Source organism: Petromyzon marinus, chromosome 3 (genome assembly GCF_048934315.1).
Source record: "Petromyzon marinus isolate PM22_M1 ecotype Great Lakes invasive population chromosome 3, UKy_Petmar_22M1.pri1.0, whole genome shotgun sequence".
NCBI classification, from domain to species: domain Eukaryota; kingdom Metazoa; phylum Chordata; class Hyperoartia; order Petromyzontiformes; family Petromyzontidae; genus Petromyzon; species Petromyzon marinus.
This window is the reverse complement of record NC_133669.1, coordinates 25,582,126-25,604,879: the sequence shown is the minus strand read 5'-3', so window position 1 is coordinate 25,604,879 and position 22,754 is coordinate 25,582,126. Positions and strand designations below refer to the sequence as shown.

The following is a 22,754-nucleotide window of genomic DNA, read 5'->3' as shown; positions in this document are numbered from 1 at the left end:
ATCAATAGGACGTCAAGCAGAGATGACTGTCCCGGATTTTTTTAGGTTGGGTCTTGTGGGGACAGTTATTAATTGAAACAGATTAAATTTTGATTTAAAGCTTTCGTGACTGCAGTAATTCATATTCTTAGCTCTTTTGGTAAAGTCACGTTGAAGGGAAACAATAAAATAAATATATATAAAACAATAAAAATTCTCACGACGTTTCGACCATAACGCAAACGGTCATCATCAGGTGATGTTGACCATCAGGTGATGATGACCGTTTGCGTTATGGTCGAAACGTCGTGAGAATTTTTATTGTTTTATATATATTTTATTATTTTATTGTTTCCCTGCAACGTGACTTTACCGAAAGAACTAAAAATATGAAAGAGATTAAATTAATCTGCAAAATTTGTGGCCACGGCCGGCGGGTTTAGCGAATTCCAATTTAGATCACCCACTAAAACTATTTCACCTTTAGGGAGGCCTCCAAGAAGCTCTCTCAGTGCAGATGCAGCTTCAACATTCTTCCCACTAGGTGGTCGATAGCAGCACACTACCAATATCTGTTGATTATTTGGGAGAGTTATTTTGAGAGCCAGACCTTCAAAGCAACATTTTTTAAACAAGGAGTGAGCTGGTGAACATGCAATAGTATTACGAACATAGATGGCAATTCCACCTCCTTTAGATCCTCGGTCAAGCCCAAAAAGGTTGTAGTTGTCAATCGCAATCTGCAAGTCATTGACGGCAGGAGTGAGAAATGTTTCTGTTAGGCAAAAAATGTTTGGGTCAAGATTTGCCACTTCTAGTTTTAGTTGACTTAATTTAATCACAAGCCCTCTGATGTTGACATGTAGAACACCAAAACCTTTCCTGCCAGAAAAATCTACAGAATTATACGAGTTATTTTCATTTGGGCCAGGATGAAGCTCAATACCACCCAGAAATAAAAAAAGTAGAATTAATAGTTTGCATAAGTATTTTCAGTGAAAGGATGAAGAGCGGCGAACCTTGGACGAATAGCAGTAGCTCGCAGATGGTGTTATTTTTTTATTTTTAAGAGCAGAATGAAGTTTGGAAGGAGTGCTGGTGAAGTAATGGGACAAAGATAGGGTTTAAAAGGATACAATGATGGAGTGTAGAAGTGTCTATGAGCTGTTTCATTAGCAGGTGTAGTGGCAAATCGAGCAACAAGTATGGACGCAAAGTAACGAGGGTAGCTGTTTGTAGAGTTGAGTGTGGCACTAGATATGGCCGGGAGGGACAGCAGTAGGATACACAGCAGGAGAATTTCCATCTCTAAAATATCCGGGGTAAACACAGATTAACACACAAGCGGAAAAGAAGACATATATACTTGTAGGCCGAGCGCGAGAAAACGTCTTGCCGCACTCGTCACACATCCACGGCTTCTCGCCCATGTGCTAGGGTTGAACAGCACCCCTCCCCCCCTAGACAGGGACAGCAGATTTTTGGCTGTTGTGGGCTCGGCTGAACCGCTTGCACTTCCTCCTTTCCCCGCCGCAGGACGGGGAGGAGCTGCGTGACCTCCGTGCGACACATGATGTTGGTGAAACTGCCTTGGTAGTGGTGCACAAGCGCGAGAAGCAAACACACTCAACGCGCGTGCTATGAAGAGGGGCTATCGCCCGAAACGTCGGCTGATATACTCATTGTAAAGCCACAGTGTTATTGACGAATGTGATGAGTGATAATTTTTTTTTTAAATCTCCGTCTAAATAACGATTAATCCACCAATTCGCCTCTCGGTCACTGCACACGAACACTCTATAGTCTATACACTCTGCGCGCGTGCGTTTCGCCTCGAACTCATCTCGGAAGCTAAGCAGCGTTGGGCCTGCATAGCGCTCGGATGGGCGACCACCACACACAGCACAGTAGTAGGCTTGTGTAGTAGGCTGCTGCATGGGATACGCGACAGGCAACAACAGAAGGCAGTGCAACACAACGCACCGTGATACTGTGCGTCTATACTCGCTGTCTTCCCCGACCCGCACTAACCACCGTGGTGAAGTATGGTCAAAATAACCCCGAAGACCCGCGCGGCGCCGGGAGTCCCCTGATCCAACAGTGGACTGGGCCCCACTGCGTGGGTCACAGCGCTCGACGCAGTTCCCGTGGGTGGCCCCGCCGGGCTAGCGGGTCGCGCCGGACGCCCACAGAGCGCGACAGCAGCAGAAAGGGCAAGAAGCCGCTGAGCAGAGACCACGCAGGCAGCAGCAGAAAGAGTAAGAAGCTGCTGAGCAGAGACCACGCAGGCAGCAGAAGAAAGAGTAAGAAGCTGCTGAGCAGAGACCACGCAGGCAGCAGCAGAAAGGGCCAGAAGCTGCTAAGCAGAGACCACGCAGGCAGCAGCAGAAAGAGTAAGAAGCTGCTGAGCAGAGACCACGCAGGCAGCAGCAGAAAGAGTAAGAAGCTGCTGAGCAGAGACCACGCAGGCAGCAGCAGAAAGAGTAAGAAGCTGCTGAGCAGAGACCACGCAGGCAGCAGCAGAAAGAGTAAGAAGCTGCTGAGCAGAGACCACGCAGGCAGCAGCAGAAAGAGTAAGAAGCTGCTGAGCAGAGACCACGCAGGCAGCAGCAGAAAGAGTAAGAAGCTGCTGAGCAGAGACCACGCAGGCAGCAGCAGAAAGGGTAAGAAGCTGCTGAGCAGAGACCACGCAGGCAGCAGCAGAAAGGGCCAGAAGCTGCTAAGCAGAGACCACGCAGGCAGCAGCAGAAAGAGTAAGAAGCTGCTGAGCAGAGACCACGCAGGCAGCAGCAGAAAGGGTAAGAAGCTGCTGAGCAGAGACCACGCAGGCAGCAGCAGAAAGAGTAAGAAGCTGCTGAGCAGAGACCACGCAGGCAGCAGCAGAAAGAGTAAGAAGCTGCTGAGCAGAGACCACGCAGGCAGCAGCAGAAAGGGTAAGAAGCTGCTGAGCAGAGACCACGCAGGCAGCAGCAGAAAGAGTAAGAAGCTGCTGAGCAGAGACCACGCAGGCAGCAGCAGAAAGAGTAAGAAGCTGCTGAGCAGAGACCACGCAGGCAGCAGCAGAAAGGGTAAGAAGCTGCTGAGCAGAGACCACGCAGGCAGCAGCAGAAAGGGTAAGAAGCTGCTGAGCAGAGACCACGCAGGCAGCAGAAAGGGTAAGAAGCTGCTGAGCAGAGACCACGCAGGCAGCAGCAGAAAGGGTAAGAAGCTGCTGAGCAGAGCGCACGGCAGCAGCAGAAAGGGTAAGAAGCTGCTGAGCAGAGACCACGCTGGCAGCAGCAGAAAGGGTAAGAAGCTGCTGAGCAGAGCGCACGGCAGCAGCAGAAAGGGTAAGAAGCTGCTGAGCAGAGACCACGCAGGCAGCAGCAGAAAGGGTAAGAAGCTGCTGAGCAGAGACCACGCAGGCAGCAGAAAGGGTAAGAAGCTGCTGAGCAGAGACCACGCAGGCAGCAGCAGAAAGGGTAAGAAGCTGCTGAGCAGAGCGCACGGCAGCAGCAGAAAGGGTAAGAAGCTGCTGAGCAGAGCGCACGGCAGCAGCAGAAAGGGCAAGAAGCTGCTGAGCAGAGACCACGCAGGCAGCAGCAGAAAGGGTAAGAAGTTGCTGAGCAGAGCGCACGGCAGCAGCAGAAAGGGCAAGAAGCTGCTGAGCAGAGACCACGCAGGCAGCAGCAGAAAGGGTAAGAAGCTGCTGAGCAGAGACCACGCAGGCAGCAGAAAGGGTAAGAAGCTGCTGAGCAGAGCGCACGGCAGCAGCAGAAAGGGCCAGAAGCTGCTGAGCAGAGACCACGCAGGCAGCAGCAGAAAGGGTAAGAAGCTGCTGAGCAGAGACCACTCAGGCAGCAGCAGAAAGGGCCAGAAGCTGCTGAGCAGGGCGCACGCTGCCAGTCGAGTCCCGGTCAAGTCGAGAGATTCGCCCGCGTTTAAACAAACGTGGGTGGGACAGATCGCAGGGTCGCGGCGTGCTGAATATTGCACTTTCGTACCGCTCATGAAACGAATCTTTTTTGGCAGGGTATTTTGACTTAAAACTTTCGTGACTGCAGGAATTCATATTCTTGTGGGTTTTTTGCTTTTATTATTTTCAATTTATTATTTTTATTTTTAATGAAAATTGTATTTTTTATTTTATTTTTTATTTTATATCTACGTGACTTTATGGAAAAAAACCAAGAATATGTCAGGGTATTATTTATTTGTTCATGCGTTGCCCTTCGGGCGAGCCGTGTTTGCCACACGCCATGCGTCACGCGTGATTTGACGACTTATTTGATCTCTCGCCCGAGCTCTGCATGGCTGTGGGGGTTTCGGGGATAGTGAGCAGGTCTGCCAAATGCATGAATATTAAAATACCCCGGAGAGACATGACGAGTGGTCACGAATCAATTCGTTCGGTTTCGCTTGCACCAATGCCATCAGGATAACACGAGCAAAGCAATGTGCGTTTCGACGCGCCGTTCATATGCACGTGAGTATTGTAGTAGCGAATCGTTTGGCTCGTTGGCTATTGGCGCTTTCGTTCCCAGAGCGCGGGGTGATCACCACGGGGCTTCTGTGTTTCGCAGCAGGGGGCCATATCTCCGCGTGTGATCCAAAGCGAGTAATTTGCGAGAATGTTTTTTTTCTTTCGAATTTGGAAAATTTGGACCGTGACGCGGCACACAAATGACCTACTGTATAACGTCATCTCGAATGGGGTCTAGAAATCGTTAACGTCCACTGGGAAGCAGACGAGCGTCGTATTTTATGGTTAATACACCCACAATAATAACCAGGGCGGCCTGTCGGATTTTGAACCGTGAACCTCTGCAACAAGCAGCCACGTCACCGCCTCATGGGCGTACAGTGAGCGGCGCGGCGCGGGAAGGCATTCATCCAGCAGTGGCATGGTCAGGGACCGTACGTTATGTTGTTATCTGTGCGTGGCCCTCCTCTGTAACTCCACGATGCCCGAGCAGGGGGACGGGGCGAGAGAGAGAGAGGGGAGAGGGAGTCACGGCAGCTCTTAGGTCCGGGCTCAGCGGATTTCGCGGGGGAATGAACGATGCGCATGCCACGTTACTCGAGCGAGGATGACGAGCGGGTGAAGCGGAGCCCCGAATCGGCGAATCGCTGCCAGAGCGTGGCTCTCGCGGGAGAACGAACGGCGCTCACTGGGACGTTTCACACCCACGCGGACTCCTTTTTGCTCGGCCTCTGTGAGAACAGCGGCATCTTTGCGCTCGACAATCGGAATGCGCACATTTATACGCGTGTACAAAACTCACATTCTAGTTCATAACATCTCGTTTCCGACAACGGCGCTACTTAGTAGTACCTTCGTAGCACACAAGGAAGGACCATTTCCCAAAACGTCGCCTATAATATTTGTTCTTCCTTCTCGGCTAGTGCTATTGACGACGAGTGTTGGGTTTGTCCGTTGCGTGCTTCTGCAGCGCTGCAAACGCAGCATCAACCAAATAATGTAATTATACCCCAGTGTGTGTGTGTGTTTAATTAGTGTTATAATCTTATGTTGGAATGTTTTAAATTGCCTTTCTTGCCTCTGTGTGTGTTTTCCTGCCTATGTTTTGCGATTGTCGAATCTTGGTTAATGTTTGTAATATCTGCTTTGTGCTGTATATATATACACACGCGCATTATTATATCATGATATTTTTCCATTGCTCAGGACAGATTATGCACATTTTAAAAAAGTTTTTAAAAAATATATATAGTTGATGAGCAAATACCAAATCGTCAAGCGGCCAGCAACAAGCGGCACGATGACAAGTCGCAGTCGTAAAGAGTTCACGCGTTTCTTGAACACAGCGATAGGATATTATTGTGAAGACGACGGGAGGAGGGAATTCCGAAGTAGATCAGTGCGAGGGAAGAAGCAGAAAGTTGAGTGTCGTGATCTGTAGTGAGTGTGGTGAGTTGAGTTGCACGTATTGTTGTGACCTGCAAGTGTGGTGGTTATCTGTGTGGATGTGATGAAACAGAGAGATACACCACACACGTATATATGTGTGTTACTTATCTATAGTTATATATAAGAATATCAATCAGCTCGTAGAGGGTAGAACAAGGTTTTTTTGTTTTATGTGGTCGCAGTTTAAACTCGGGTCTCTTATGGAAACAATAATTGTGCTCTCACCTGGCCATATATATATATTTTTTTAAAGTGACGTGTGTGTATGGGTGGGCTTCCCCTAGGTCGACTGAGCCTTAAATTAGTGTCGTGTGCAAACATCGCGCGCTTTGGTTGGACAAAGGCGGCCGGGGCTTGGGTTGTGGCCGCGCCACTCCCTCCCGCGCCGTTCCGGTCTCCATAGGCGCTCGCTAACAGCCCTTGTCCCCGCAGACTCTGCACGCTCCGCGGGGGGGGGGGATCTTTGTCTTTGTTGCGTGCGTTTGAGCAACGCGCAGAGTCGTCACGGACACTCGCACTCGGGCCCGTGTGGCGACAGCAAAGTACGGCAATGAGGAGCGATCGGCAGCCGCTCCTCTCGCGATATTGCGTTGACAAGTTGTGCGTAACCACACGTCACAAAAAATAGAAACAAGTTACAAGGGAAACGTATCGAAGAGGCAAACGTTTCGTCAAAGGCCCCTGCCGCGTAGCCCGTGGACAGAGAGAGGTTGGTAATGGTGACGTTCTCAGGCAATCTCCTAAAATACGCAACGCGTGCCTTTGAAATGAGGCAGCCGTGATATGCAGGGGGGGAGGGGGGTGTGTGGATCAGGTTAAGTGGCTCGCGCCGCATCCCGCGATGCGCGCAGAGCGATAGCGATCTCTGTGTGTGGCGGGCGAGAGAGGGAGGGCCGGTGGCGCAGTGGTTAGCGCAGAGCCATTCGAACCCGGCGACCCGCGTTCGTATGACGCTCACGGTCAACACTCAGTGACGAATGTCTGAACCGGCACTGGGGCCTGCCCGAGGTCAACTAAGCCCTAAATGAAATACTCGATGTAGTGTGGAAACATGGGGCGTTGAAAAGTCAAAGACTTCCAGCCATGGTTTTGGTTCCAGCACTTCCTCGTGCGCTATAATGGTCTTAATAGATGCTCACGAACAGCGCTCTCTCTTCAACTTGTTTGGTCTGCACGGGGGATCGTTGCGTGAGACACACGCACATATCAAAAGCAATCGTCAGCGTCTTTAAGACCCCGTTACAATTTGCTCAGAAGTACAGTACATGTGCCGGTGTGGAGAGCAGGTATGTGTGCTGTTATTCAAACTACGGAGTGTCCGGATAATGTTTACAGTGTAGTTTGTATCTGTTCGGCGATGACTTGGCCACGAACAATCACGTAGGCCACTTCTCGTTCGGTTGACGTTGCCATGCGGCGATCATGACACCCGCGGCTACTGTCGTTCCTGTGCTGATCAAAGGGGGGGGGGGAGGCACTATGCGTGAGTCATTGAGTATGTGTGATGGGGAGCGGTGGCGAAGTGGTTATCGCACCGCTCTACGAACCCGATGACTACAGTTCGATTCCCGCTCGCGACCAACAACTGTAGCGTATATTTGAACCGATCCTGAGCCTCCCCTAGGTCGACTCAGCCTCAAATGAGTACCTGACGCGATGTGTATAAAGCATCAGCTTTGGGGAGACGAAGGAGGCCCTGGCGTGGTGCTGGCCACCCATTCCCTTCATAGGTGCTCGCTAACAGCACTTGCCCCAACAGTCTGTGAAGTCTATAGGGGAGATCTTTGTCGTTGTGGAGTGTGTGGGAGTGTGTGTGTGTGTGTGAGCGCGCGTGTTTATTCCGCGTAGATCTGACTGCACTTTCCGGAAAGCTATTGCCCCCTTCGGGTCACATATGCCTTCCTCATGTTTAAATAACAACAACGACGACGGAGAACCCGCCAACGCAACGCACACGGCGCGTGCACCCGCAGCGTCCTCCCAAGGCGGTTTGATCCCCGATTTACTACCAACGTGAATCGTGTGCCTCTGTGTCTGCGTGTGGGGAGCGGTGGCGTAGCGGTCAGCGCGCTGCGCTACCGGACCTGGCGACGCCGAGTTCGATTCCCGCTCACGGCCAACATCGGTGACGATTATCTGAACCGGTCCTGGGCCTCCCCCCTAGGTCGACTCAGCCTCAAATGAGTACCCCGTGCGGTGTGTAAACATCGCCACTGGGGAGACAAAGGCGGTCGGGCGTGGTGCTGGCCACCCATTCCCTCGTGTACCGTTCCGGCCTTCATAGGTGTGCTCGCTAACAACACTTGCCTCCACAGTTTGTTAAGGCTACACGAGGGATCTTTATCTTTTTTTTAGGGGAGGGGGGAGCGTGGTGATTAGTGCTCTGCACTACGAAACCGGCGTTCCGAGTTTGATTCCCGCTCACGGCCAAAAAACAGTGGCAAACATTTCAACTGGTCCCAGTTGAAATATTTGTCACGTGCACCATTAGGAGCTCGCAGACAGCACTTTCCCCCAGAAGGCTACGTAGCTGTACGCCTACAGGTTATTTGTGCACACATACACGCTCGCAGCACTGGCGTCTTCTACCATTCACTTGCACTCTCTTTGATCCTCGGGCATATAGAAGATCCCCAAACCAGGCCATTACAGATGAAACGTTGGACTTTGTTCCTCTACCGGTGCTGTGTTGCTCGCAATCACAAATAACAACCACACACACACACTCACGCACACATTCATACAACGACAAAGGTTCCCATCTGGACAAAACTGGCTTGCTGTTGCAAGTGCTGTGAGCGAGCGCCTTTTGAAGTCCCGGTCGACGCTCACACAGATACATACACACTCACTCACACTTCACACACATTACATACTCCCACACACTACAAAGACAAAGATCCCCCGTGTAGCCTTAACAGACTGTTGGGGGAAGTGCTGTTAGCGAGCAACTATAAAGGACGGCACGGAACACAAGGGGGTGAGTGGCCAACACCACGCCCGGCCGCCTTTGTCTCTCTCGTGGCGATGCTCACACATCACACCAGTTACTCATTTGAGGCCGAGTCGGCCTAGGGGAGGCCCAGGACCGGTTCAGATAATCGTCACTGGTGATCAGGAATCGAAACCAGGTCGCCAGGTTCGTAGCGCAGCGTAGCGCTAACCGCTACACTACCGCTCCCCTACCGCTCCCCTACCGCTCCCCTACCGCTCCCCTACCGCTCCCCTACCGCTCCCCTACCGCTCCCCTACCGCTCCCCTACCGCTCCCCTACCGCTCCCCTACTGCAAAGACAAAGATTCCCCGTAAAGCTGTAACAGACTGTTGGGGCAAGTGCTGTCAGCGAGCACTTATGAAGGCCGGCACGGCATACAAGAGGTTGGGTGACCAGTACCACACCCGGCCGCCTTTGTCTCCCGAATGGCGATGTTTGCACACCACACCAGGTACTCATTTGAGGCTGAATCGACCTAGGGGATGCCCAGAACCGGTTCAGATAATCGTCACTGATGTTGGCCGTGAGCGGGAATCGAACCCGGGCCGCCAGGTTCGTAACGGAGTGCGCTAACCGTAACACTGCCGCTCCCAACTCACACTGCACATATATCGCAAGTGAACATATTTCGCTTATACGATCACCCAACGTCGATCAGGGGTGACAATAACAGAGAACAATGAGGACCCCCCCCCCGCATGACGTGCATGTCAAGGTGACATCACCATTCCTGCACGCGTTGCGTGCCGCTGATCGTGTCCGCCGCACGTGCACGAGGCGTGGGCGCTAGGCCGCTCCGGCACGTGCGGAGCTCCTGGCCATGTCAACCAGGGCCGGATTAAGATTTTGTAGGGCCCTGGGCGACAGGTACTGTGAGGTCCCCCCAGTAATATCTTCAAAAGGGAAAACAAGGTAAGAAACTAATTGTATTTTTACAAGGCTAACGACAAATAAAATTCAGCATTCACAAATGAAATAACTTTTCACTTAATCTCTGTAGGCCCTTCCTGGGCTGCAGCCCCTGAAGCCCCGTGCCTTAATCCGGCCCTGCTGGCAGCGCCACGTTGTAGGATCACGATGGATCCAAGTTATCGGCTTCGTCCGAGCGCCTGCGCGCGTGGGTAACGCACTCGTTAATATCGATGCGCGGTATACGCGTGCAGATGGAATCGCTCCTGTTGTCGTATCCACGTGGAATTTCCGCCGCTGGCTCAGGAATGTCAACTTGAGATGATCACCGCCTCAAATGCTCATTTCAGTGGAACACGACGTCGACTTGACCACGGAGAAGTGAGGGATGGCGGCGGAGTGGTTAGAGCGCTGCGCTTTGACTCCGGCGCCATGAGTTCGATTCCCGGTAATTATCGCTGAGATCATCGGCGAGTGACATCTAAACCGCTCTCGTCCCCTCCGCCTCTCCCCCTTTCACCAACGCGCACTGACCAGCGTGGTGAAGTATATTCAAAGAACCCCGACGACGCCACGCGGTGTGGGGGTGGTGAGGGCTGGGGGGGAGGGGGGGTTCGCCGGGGGAGACGTTTCAAAGGGCTGTGGCAAAAAAATCCAGCTCGGAGCATCGGTGGTTGCGTTTTGTAATGGATAACGCGCAATGCATGCCCGCCGGCATGAACGACTGCACGATAAACATTGGCGCTGGGCGCAGTTCGCTCGTCCACACGTGAGAGCCACGCGCAGCCGATCCACGGCGTGAGCTTTACCTCGAATGCTCCCCATCGAGCCGAGCGAGCTCCCCGTGCGGGTCCTCCCCGCATCGCGGTCGAGCAGGCCACGCAGCCAATAAGAATAAGGTCGACTAACGCTGTTATAGAGGGTGAACGCGCAGGTGTGGCCTTGCCATTGGCGTGTGCTGTGTTGATGTACAGGAGCTACCGCAGCGGTGCAGTGATTTGGAGCGTAATCCACGGGGTGCCGGTTCGACCCCATCTCCCCGACAATATGGCCCCTTCCCGGTACCTGTCCCTCTGCGCAAACACTACGATAACATAATATATTTACTACACGTCCCATAGGGCCACACGGCCTCGTGAGAGTGCTATTTCGTTAATCAGCATCGGTTTAACAAACGCAAACCGTGGACCGGTTTTGACGTTTAGCGTCTCATCAGCAAGGTCTCCGAAACCAATGGTGGTCAACTGCCAGATGTTTGTAGGCAAGGACGCTCTCTGTAGGATATGGATCCTAGTTCGACGCAACACCGCCAGCACAATCACGCGCTCTGCTGGAAGACGCGAACTACAGCTGCGAGAACGTCAAGAAAGCTCCGGCAAAGCAAAACGCAAGGACGAAGCAAAGCGCACGCACAATGAGGCCCCTGCTACCGAGTGCCGCGGCTCGCGCCGCCGTTCGCTTCCCATGCGCCGATGGCGATCGTTCGCTGGGAAGCGCGCGAGAGTTCTTCGTTCGATTTCGCGCGGCGCGGAGCAATCGCGCGCGACCGCTCAATGCAGCCGCGGCCCCCCCCCCCCCCCGCCCCTTGAACGCTTCTCAGCTGCGCCCCGAACCTCCGATGTCCGATGCATTCGTCAGCACCGCGCCCTCGTGCCGCGCACAGCTTTGCGTAACGGGGCACGTACGGGAGCGGTGGCGCAGTGGTTAGCGCACCGCGCTTGGGTTTGGGCCTATGACGGGTTCACATTTCACTCGCCGCTGATGTTGGCCGTGGCCGATAATTAAATCGAATAGCGAATGCACGACCAGCGGTAGAGGGCTCGATTTTCGGTCACGGCAAACATCGGTATCGAGTGATACCCGAGCCGGTCGTGGGCCAGTTCCTGTCTTTACCAACACGCATTTGATCGACGCGGTGAAGTATGGTCAAACAACTCCCATTGCCGAGGGGCATCAATCTGGCAGAGGATTAGCAAGTGGCTGAACACTTTCAGTGCATGTTTAAAAACAGGGAATGAAAAGGTGTCATACTCTGGCTGGGGATGTTTTCTCAATCTGGTTCTCATCAGTCGCGGTGGAGGGGGTGATACGCGTCTCGTATTTCACGACATCTGAAATGCTTTACCATCAGTTATTGTGCAAATGTGCGCGCCATTCTATAATCTACCTGTTACACGAACAGCGCGTTCCGTCCGTCGTGAATGTCTATGGGGGGGTCATTGTCGCATAAATCAGCGTAAATGTCGCCAGGCGACTAAAATTGACCCGACTCGGCGAGCCATTGAACTCTTCCGCAATTCCATTCATAAATCGGTACTTGTCGCCTCGTTTTCAGTCTCTATCGTCTCATTAGTATTGCTTCCCGGGTTTATTTTATGCCGTCCCGTTCGTACAATTGCGTTAGCCCCATTTGACTAACACGTAACATTCGCGCATATAATTTGCATGTGGTTTACACAATAATGTAAATATAATCCGTGGATCATCGCCCCACGACTCCCCCCCCCCCGCCGCACGTAAACTGCGCGCGCACCACATTCACTGCTGCGTGGTGAGATTCAATTCGCACGAATGACGCGGCGTGTACGCAACGCGACACGTGACGCACGTTGACACTCGAGCGGGCAGTCCGCAAGGCCGCGCGGCGGCGAGCCCGGAATGAGATCCCAATCAGACCCCGGGGGGAGCGGCAGCAAAAGGGGGGGGGAGGGGGAGGTGCGTGTATGGGGGGGGGGGGTAACTAGAACGAGCTACGTTCCACCCCCACACTTCCTCCCTACTTTTCGCACTGCATCCACGCCAACTGCGATCGTGTAGTGCAAGGCTATATAAATATACACAATGTGCATATCTGTTTTCCGATGGGCCACATAATGCCATGAGCATACATGTGCTCATTTATTAACTTGATCCATAACTCACCGATTCACTTCAGGCACTCGCTCACAGGCGTGCAGTCAACTCCTTATCACTCTTCTATCGCTACTACTATGGTTACTGTTCCCGTGAACTTCACCAAATGATTCTAATTTCCATGTGGAGGACTCGGATGTCATCCACGCTATGTTCAAATACCACACTGCAACTCACAACGCCTCTTGTTCTGCTTCTTCCCTCGCACCGTTCCTCTTTAGAATGCCCTCCCATCGTCTCTTCTCCAAACCTCTTATACTAACCTCGGTTAATTTAAGAAAAGTGTTACACTCTTTTCGATTACAATTTTGGCCGTGCCGTTTGTTCCGGCCGCTGGGCGTGTTGGATCTTCGGGCCGGTGCTCAGCAATTGTGTTAAAATGATTTATGTTGTCTCGCGAACATGTGTCATGTTACCTGGATGTCTCCACCAGCGGTATCCGATTCTCGGTGGGGCCAACCCGAAGCGCGTTCCCGGGATCCGCGTTTGGCCCGCCAGTCGAGAGGGCGCGCCGTGGGTGTGCGACCAATGGCCGGAAAACTCTCGAGGTGCGGCCAAACGAGCGGCGTTGTTCCTGCGTGGCGACCTTTTGTTTGATTGCACACGCCGGTTATTATTACACCGACTTTCCAATGCCGGCGGTGCCACCACCCAATGTACATAACACGCCTCGGTAAACACCATCGGCCATGACGTAAACTCGATCATTTCTCCGCAGCAAATGCGCACGTTGAACGAGAAGCTCCGTTGGATATCGCACGCAACTTGGCCTGCGCGCTTCTTTCCAGCACCTCCTGCCGGCGCAACTGTGGATATCAATTGAGGCGAGCGCCGTGATTTGTGAGCTCACGCCGAGGGGAGATCCGCTTGATGTGTAGGAGGGGGCGGGCGGGGGGGGGGGGTCGACTCTTCTCCACTGCTGTCCCACTGTCTGGAACACCCTGGCCCACATTGGTTGTCCGCACTGCTCACGAGGACCCATCTTGAGCAGGGAGAGGGGCCGTGCCTACGAAGGTGCAGCAGGTCACGAGCAGTTGGTTTAAGTTGCCCGACTCCGTCGATGAGACACGAACGATCAAAACCCATTCAGACGGTTGTTTGTCCATAATAAATGATTTTTTTCGGGTTAGATTGCGTAAATACATAAATATGTCGTTAAACCCGCCACCACCCGACATAGCCAACTAGTAAGGGTTGTCACGTAAACAGAACGTGCCAATTCGTCACTAGTACACACACACCGGTGTGTTGGAGAGCCAAGCCACAACATTTACAATCTGAGTACGACGTTTCGCCCGTAATTACATATTGCTTCATCAGGCGGGTATAACAACACATTTATATCAGTTTAACATGTAGGCTTTCGCAACCAATATTATTCATAATAAAGGTTTTTGGGTTAGATCGCGTTTATTTATGTGTCGTAACCCTCCACCACCCGACACGGACAATCAGCAAAAAAAGTGTCACGTTGACAAAAAGACAATTCACTACTTTAGCCCACCGGTGTGATTAAGAGTGAATCCACATTTACAGTTTGAGTACGACGTTTTGCTGGTAAATACATCCAGCATCATCGGGCAATTCGCCAGAATGGTAAAGCCCTCGCTTGCTCCCGGTTTTATATAGAGCAGCAGGGTGACGTCATCACTTAACTCATATCAGGTGCAGTGATTAGAGGCGGAGGGGAGGGTATTGTAATTATATAATCGATTAGTAATCAGTCATTGGTTATGATTAGTAATGAGTTGTAGATTAGTAATTCTTTAAATCAAAATGTAACGTGTATTATTTAATAATACGCTTCCAGGCCGCACTAAGCCTGTAGCTGCCAGAGCGATTAAAGTTATTCTTGTTCCTCTCAATTTCAATGGATTCTCTAATTAGTCTTTGCCAGTAATAATTAGTTTTACACACCACTGCAACATTGTCAAAATCAATTGAGTGTCCTTTGTTGACAAGCATGTTCTGCCACTGCCGACAGTTGTGTTTGAGATAATTTAATATTTCTCTGATGTTCTTTTAGTCTTACGCTGATGTTACGTCCCGTCTGTCCAATGTAGCAGCTGCCACAAACAATTAATCCGATATACACCTTCTGTTGATAATTTAGGTAATGCGTCTTTAGTGCAAGATACTAGTTTTTGAATTTTGTGTACTGTACCCAATCTTACTGTAATGTTTTGCTTTTGCAATTTATAAATAAACGCGATCTAACCCAAAAACCTTTATTATGAACACATTTATATATTTACGCGATCTAACCCCCCCAAAAAAACATCTATTATGGATTGTGTGACCGCCCTCTGCTCACCACCACGTGAGCATCCAAGCGCTGTGCAGGTACAAACCTGCTTAGCTTCCGAAATCAGAGAGAGATCGGCGCATTTCGGGCGATGTGGCCATAAGCCGTTTTGTACATTGCTCAATTTCTAATCTCACCTCATTAACATTTAATTTACTTATTTTAATTAAATCCACCAGGCACGTGTCCGCAGAATTATGCTTGGACCTTGGAACTCTTACCTGTCTATAAAACTGCGATAGTGCTGTTTGTTGCTGGCCGCTGAACATTTTCGGGCATTTGGGCCCGTGCTGAATAAGAGGAAGAGCGCGGCGCGTGGTTACGGGGGAGAGAAATCGCGGCTCCCAACGGGAGTCGCACACGGGAGCTGAGCTGGGCTAAGTCAATCATCCTCCTGCACCACCACGCCCGTGTTGCGCCTTGGCTGACCCGGCCGAGCCTTGGGGCTGGTTGCGTTCTGCATGGCGAGTGTGAGCGAGTGAGAGAGGGAGAGAGCGAGAGCCTCATTGTAAACTCCACGCGCAGTTTATTTACACGTAAGCCGCTTTATTAAAACAATAACTCCGGGTTCGCGAACACGCGGGGTCAACGTGAGGCTCGTAGAGGTTTGTATTTATATCGGCTTGTCATACACACACACAAGGCAGACACCTCGTGTCGTGCCTTACAGACTGGTGGCAATCAGGGCCAGATTAAGGCACGGGGCTTTAGTGGCTGCATCACAGGGGCCTCCGCCAGCTGGAGGGCCTCCAGAGATTAAATGAAAAGTTATTTTACTTGTGAATGCTGAATTTTATTTGTTGTTAGCCTTGTAAAAATAAATAGATTTTTCTTTAACCCTGTTTTCCTTTTGAAATTATTACTGGGGGCCTCACAGTATCTGTAGCCCAGGGGCCTACAAAATCTTAATCCGGCCCTGGTGGCAATAAGTGCGGTTTGCAATCACCTATTAAGATTTGGCCGACGCACGAGAGTGTGGTGTATCCAGCGTTATACCCGGCCCGCCTTTGCCAGCCCCCCCCCCCCCCACACTGTTGATGGTTTACACACCGCATCAACAACTCATTTAAGTCTGATCCTAGGGGAGACCCTGGACCGATTTCAGATATTCTCCACTGATGTTAACCGTGATCGGTAATCATCGAACGCGCGTGGCCCGGGGCTCGTAGCGGAGCGCCACTGCAACACCTCTCTCCGAGACCGGCAATGCACGCGGACACCAAATACACATCGTGGGGGCGGGACTCGTGGTTGTGTGTTCACGATTCACCTTGATCGGCCTTACTGCCGCGCGCGTGCGTGTGTGTATTCCGCGTGCGTGTGTCTATTCTGTGTGTGTGTTCCGCGTGTGTGTATTATGCGTGTGTGTGTTCCGTGTGTGTATACCGCGTGTGTGTGTGTGTGTTCCGCATGTGTGTGTGTGTATTCCGCGTGCGTGTGTGTGTATTCCGCGTGCGTGTGTCTATTCTGTGTGTGTATTCCGCGTGTGTGTATTCCGCGTGTGTGTGTCTATTCTGTGTGTGTGTGTGTTCCGCGTGTGTGTATTATGCGTGTGTGTGTTCCGTGTGTGTATTCCGCGTGTGTGTGTGTTCCGCATGTGTGTGTGTGTATTCCGCGTGCGTGTGTGTATTCTGCGTGCGTGTGTTCCGTGCGTGTGTGTGTTCCGTGTGTGTGTGTGTTCTGTGTGTGTGTGTGTGTTCCGTGTGTATGTGTATTCCGCGTGTGTGTGTGTGTGTGTTCCGAGTGTGTGTGTGTGTATATATTCCGTCCACTCGCCGCTGATAAGGAACGCCACTCGAACGGTGCTCCCGGCCGACGCATTAACAGCCGCCGGACAATGCAGACTGCCACCTACAGAGTGATGGACTCTCGAGCCGTAGCCAGATTCACGTGGCGTATGAGTAGTCACGCGGGTGTTAGAGGCGCGACCAAGCCGTTACCTTTCGGCTACTCTGAAGACAAACACGCATTAACACGCTGCGTTGTAAGTCCACTGCTGAATGAAGGCATCCCCACTCACTCTTGCGTGTCGACTGGCCGCACCACCACGCTTCATCAGACTCGTCAGTGCGGGTTGGTGAAGGGGATGGTGCAGGGAGATTGCTCCAGATATATCACTCGCCACTTATGTATAAGCCATGGTCGGAGTAAATTTCGATTTAAAGCTTTCGTGACTGCAATGATTCATCTTCTTTGGTTCTTTCGGTAAAGTCAAGAGATTGAACTCAGGTCGCAGCGCGCTAACCCATTGTGCCACTGAACCACGTACGCCTTGCGCTAATAGCCACGACATATATTCGTATATCATACACGTGGCATAGAAATCATATCTCTCCGTAATAGAGTGATTTCCAGTGTCTTATAACATTGAAAGCCTTGTCCATGACACCTTCAATAGCGCTGTTTGTTGTGGGGCCCTTGGCGTTTTGGGTCTGTGCCGTGACGGTGTTTAAAACGACGACGATGATGACGGCGACGACGATGATATTACCACGGCTGTTTAACCAAACCGCAGGGGCCCCTCGCGGCGCTCTCCAACGCTGTGCGGCTGCTTCTTAACGGGGAGTAGGGCAGGGCGCTAGGGGCAGCGACACTCAAATAAATAAATTAATGAGGGCTGGGGGCCGTGCGTCGAGGCGGGTGGTGAAACCGGGCTCTAATTAAACTGTGCGTGAAGCTTCCCCTCATTTACACCACCAACCCCTCCTCCTACTCACCCCCCCCCCTCTCTCTCGCTGTGCCGATAAAGCAGCTGCGTGGGAGGTAGCGCGACCCATCAGCCCTACCCGGGACCACTGCGCCGTCTCGCTCTAACCTCTCGGCAGTAGCTGGAGATGCAGCAGTAGCCGCTGCAGGTAGCGAAGCGCAGTCCGCTCGCCTGCAGGTGCAGCAGCATTGCGCTCCTCAGCCACGGTAGACGCACGGCGCGAGCTCGCAACGTCTCTGAAGGCTCGTAAGATCGCCGTCGTCTCGTACGCGTGTGTTTTTTTAATCTTCACGAGTGCCCATCACAATATATCGGTACCCGTGCGTGCTGGATATATACACACGTATTGTGATGTATGTGTGTGCTGATGTATATTTGTATACACGCATCGTGGCGTGTATGTTCACGTGCGCGCGATAATTGTCGCGCTCTGTTCGCGTTACGATGCGATATATTTTTCACGTAGAACTTTTATAAATTGTCTCTAATCATCTGACTGAATGTCTCTATGCTCGGACGTGAGTTTCGGATTTTTGCCGAGAGGAGGACTCAGAAGGCAAAGCAGAATTATCGCCTTTTTCGTTCAATCACTGCCTCCTCCATTTCAATATCGCCGCTCGAATCAGAAAAAAAGTATATCACGTGATCGTGATATTGATTTCATATCGAGATATTTCTTACGCTCAACTCGACTCGTCGGTCACATTGGGGCCGCAGCGCTCGGAGCCGCACACAGACGCACTGCCGGCGCTCACGGCGGGCGACGCTGACCTTTCAACGAAACCCCTCTGTTGTCCCGTTCACTCCGGCGCAGATCATCCGGCGACCGCTCTCAAGCTTCCCCGCTCGCATCCGGGGCCTGCGTTCGGATCCAAGAGGAGTGGACGCGTCCCAGAGCTCTCGTCCCGCGGCGTCCACGCGATGGAGCGCGGCGGCGGCGGCGGCGGCGTCGCGGGGCTGCTGCTCGCTCTGTGCGCGCTCTGCGGGTGGTGCACGGCCGGCGGCTCGGCCGCTTCGCGCTACGGCCTCAGCATGTTCGCCGCGCAGCAGCAGGGCCTGCCCCCGGACCCGTGCAGCGATGAGGCCGGCAACCCTCGCCGCTGCATCCCGGACTTCGTGAACGCCGCGTTCGGCAGGGAGGTGCGCGCCTCGAGTTCGTGCGGGAAGCCCCCGGCGCGGTTCTGCTCGGGTGGCCTCCTCGAGGAGCGCGGCGGTGGCGTGGCCGCCGTGCGCTCGTGCCACGTGTGCGACGCTTCGGACCCGAAGCGCGCTCACCCTCCCGCCTACCTCACCGACCTCAACAACCCGCACAACCTCACGTGCTGGCAGTCCGACAGCAACGTGCAGCCCCCGCTCAACGTCACGCTCAGCCTAGCGCTCGGCAAGAAGTTCGAGGTGACCTACGTGAGCCTGCAGTTCTGCTCGGTGCGCCCCGAGTCCATGGCCATCTTCAAGTCGGCCGACCACGGCAAAACGTGGGTGCCCTTCCAGTTCTACTCGACGCAGTGCCGCAAGATGTACGCGCGGCCCAACAGGGCGACCGTCACCAAACAGAACGAGCAGGAGGCGCTCTGCACGGACGCGCATCTCGAGGCGCGCTCGCAGGGAGCCGCGGCCGCATCCTCTTCATCGTCGTCGGCTGCAGGAGACGGGCTGGTGGCGTTCAGCACCCTGGACGGGCGCCCCTCGGCGCACGACTTTGACAGCAGCCCCGTGCTGCAGGACTGGGTCACGGCCACGGACATCCGCGTGGTGTTCAGCCGCCTCCACGCGCCCGCGCCGCCGCCGCCGCCACACGACGACGGCGCCCATCACCCGGGGGGCGCCGCGGAGTCCCCCCTCCAGGAGGGCCCCGGGGCTCTGCCGCACCTGTCGCAGGGGGCCCGCGACTCGCACTTCTACGCCGTGGCCGACCTGCAGGTGGGCGGCCGCTGCAAGTGCAATGGCCACGCGGCGCGCTGCGTGCGCGGCGAGCGGGACGGCGCCATGGCGTGCGACTGCAAGCACAGCACTGCGGGACCCGACTGCGACCAGTGCAAGCCCTTCCACCACGACCGGCCCTGGCAGAGGGCCACCGCCCGCGACGCCAACGAGTGCGTGGGTACGTGCGGCGTGCGGCGCGCAGGGGGGTTGGGGCGGGGGGCTCCAACGATACTCACGATACGAGCGGTGCTGATTGGGGGTGCGAGCAGAGTTGAATGGGTGTAGGGAGTGGTGCTGATTGGGGGCGAGAGTGGTGCTGATTGGGGGTGTGAGTGGTACAGATTGGGGGGTGAGAGTGGTGCTGATTGGGGGTGCGAGTGGTGCTCATTGGGGGTGAGAGTGGTGCTGATTGGGGGCGAGAGTGGAGCTGATTGGAGGTACGAGTGGTGCTGATTGGGGGTGCGAGTGGTGCAGATTGGGGGTGCGAGTGGTGCTGATTGGGGGTGTGAGTGGTACAGATTGGGGGTGAGAGTGGTGCTGATTGGGAATGAGAGTGGTGCTGATTGGGGGTGAGAGTGGTGCTGATTGGGGGTGCGAGTGGTGCTGATTGGGGGTGCGAGTGGTGCTGATTGGGGGTGCGAGTGGTGCTGATTGGGGGTGCGAGTGGTGCAGATTGGGGGTGCGAGTGGTGCAGATTGAGAGTGCGAGTGGTGGTGATTGGGGGCGAGAGTGGTGCTGATTGGGGGTGAGAGTGGTGCTGATTGGGGGTGCGAGTGGTGGTGATTGGGGGTGAGAGTGGTGCTGATTGGGGGTGCGAGTAGAGTTGAATGGGTGTAGGGAGTGGTGCTGATTGGGGGTGCGAGTGGTGCTGATTGGGGGTGCGAGTGGTGCTGATTGGTGGTGCTGATTGGGGGTGCGAGTGGTGCTGTTGGGGGTGAGAGTGGTGCTGATTGGGGATGAGAGTGGTGCTCATTGGGGGCGAGAGTGGTGCTGATTGGGGGTGCGAGTGGTGCTGATTGGGGGTGCGAGTGGTGCTGATTGGGGATGAGAGTGGTGCTGATTGGGGATGAGAGTGGTGCTGATTGGGGATGAGAGTGGTGCTGATTGGGGGTGCGAGTGGTGCTGATTGGGGATGAGAGTGGTGCTGATTGGGGGTGCGAGTGGTGCTGATTGGGGGTGCGAGTGGTGCTGATTGAGGATGAGAGTGGTGCTGATTGGGGATGAGAGTGGTGCTGATGGGGGATGAGAGTGGTGCTGATTGGGGGTGCGAGTGGTGCTGATTGGGGATGAGAGTGGTGCTGATGGGGGATGAGAGTGGTGCTGATTGGGGGCGAGAGTGATGCTGATTGGGGGCGAGAGTGGTGCTGATTGGGGATTAGAGTGGTGCTGATTGGGGGCGAGAGTGGTGCTGATTGGAGATGAGAGTGGTGCTGATTGGGGATGAAAGTGGTGCTGATTGGGGATGAAAGTGGTGCTGATTGGTGGTGCGTGGTCCCGAGGCGTTCGTATTCGCTTTTTGGGTGTCTCACTTGTTCCCTTATTAAGGGGCACAGTGATTATATTCTGGGGTTATAGTGATTATATTATGGGGTTATAGTGATTATATGTTGCAGGGGTGCCAGTTTATATGACTAGGGGGGTACAGACATTATCTTATTAAGCGTACGCAATTTTTCTCTAACTCGTGAGCACAGTCATTCTATTGTACAGGGTTCTGTTCCATTATCGGGACGGGGACGGGGGGGGGTACAGCCGTTCTCTTATTAGGCACAGTTATTTCATTATTAGGGATGTAGCAATGATATTATTACGGGAGTGCAGTCGTTTTATGATTAGGGGGTGCAGTTGTGGGCACAGTTATTCATAATTAGGGGTGGCACAGTTCTCTTATTGAGGGGCCACAGTTATGGCGTTTCTCAATGAGTCGAAGTTATTCTCTGGTGTACGTGGCGCTACAAGTCGCTTCCATTTTTTGCCGATCGAATGCGCGGGGCCCTTCCAATGCATTGCTCTGATTGAAAACGTTCCTGCTCACGCACGTTTTGCAACGCATTCCCCACGAATTGTTATCGGGGCAACGGACGCGAGGGCACATTCTGAATGCGCGACTCTCAAGAGCTGCGCGTGACCTGTGTGCGCGTTCGCGCGTTTGTGTCGTTATATTTAGGCGTTTTTTTTTTTTAAACCATCAGCAGAATGCCCATGTCGAGTGCTACCCAGTGCTCTATGCACGCGCGTGGATGGCACAGACAGCGGCTTGTCAGCTGCCAGTCTCTGGTGTATTTATACTTGGCCGAGCATTCGCACGTGTATCGACATCTCGGCGTAAAACGCGATGCTAACGTGCAGCCTGTGCCGTACTATGTATGGTATTCTGCACGACGTGTCGCTTTACGCCTCTCGCAATGGTTACACTGATATCCGGTTTCCTTTCCTGTTCAGCGGAAATAGTTCGCGTTTTATTTTCTTCAATCCGAATGTGCTTACCGTTATTTTCTTCATGTGTATGCCGGTTATGTCCTTTAAACGTAAGGCACCATTGCATAGGTTATCAAACAGCGATAGGTCTCTTCCGTGGACGTACATTCACGAGATTAGCGTCGCTTCTTTTCCCATGATCAAAGCAGTCGAATTCATGACCGTAGTACAATATACATACGCACTCTCTCCGTCACATTATCCATCTCTCCACATGCCAGTATTTCTTACACATCCCATCAGACACATGGCCTTTTGGCAGCGTGTAATTTCAGGCAGCATTGGTTCAACAGGAGCACAAGCAAAGACACGGTGCGGAGTTTGCTTCTGTTAAATCAATGCTGCTGAAATATGGTTAAGGTGTGGAGATAGAAAAATAGAGGAGGCATAATGTCTGAGTATTTATTTTGTAACCGATGAATACGTAGAGAACATCTAATATGATTTGTTTATTGCAATTAATTAAGGATATTTTGACCGACAGGTTTTATCTTGCGATATAACTAATTTAATTGGTTAACATAACATATATTTTTGCCTTAAAGCTTTCGTGACTGCAGGAATTCATAATCTTGGGTCTATTTTTCCACCTGAGGACGATTGCTTGTTTTGCGATCGAAACGTCGTGATTTAT

The 22,754-nt window shown here is 52.9% G+C and overlaps 1 protein-coding gene across 7 annotated transcripts in view; it reads left to right on the top strand.

Annotated features, from left to right (window-relative positions):
• Positions 1-22,754, top strand: part of LOC116957907 (netrin-1-like) — a 111,563-nt gene that overhangs the window by 8,895 nt on the left and 79,914 nt on the right. The window contains exons 2-3 of one of the 7 annotated variants that reach the window (XM_032980415.2): positions 13,141-13,255; positions 18,534-19,820. In XM_032980415.2, the coding sequence (XP_032836306.2) occupies positions 18,641-19,820 (1,180 nt within the window). In that variant the 5' untranslated portion in view covers positions 13,141-13,255; positions 18,534-18,640. Of the gene's footprint in view, positions 1-13,140; positions 13,256-17,464; positions 17,985-18,533; positions 19,821-22,754 lie in introns of those variants that run through there. The other 6 variants (XM_032980400.2, XM_032980407.2, XM_032980385.2 and 3 more) reach the window with 6 other exon arrangements.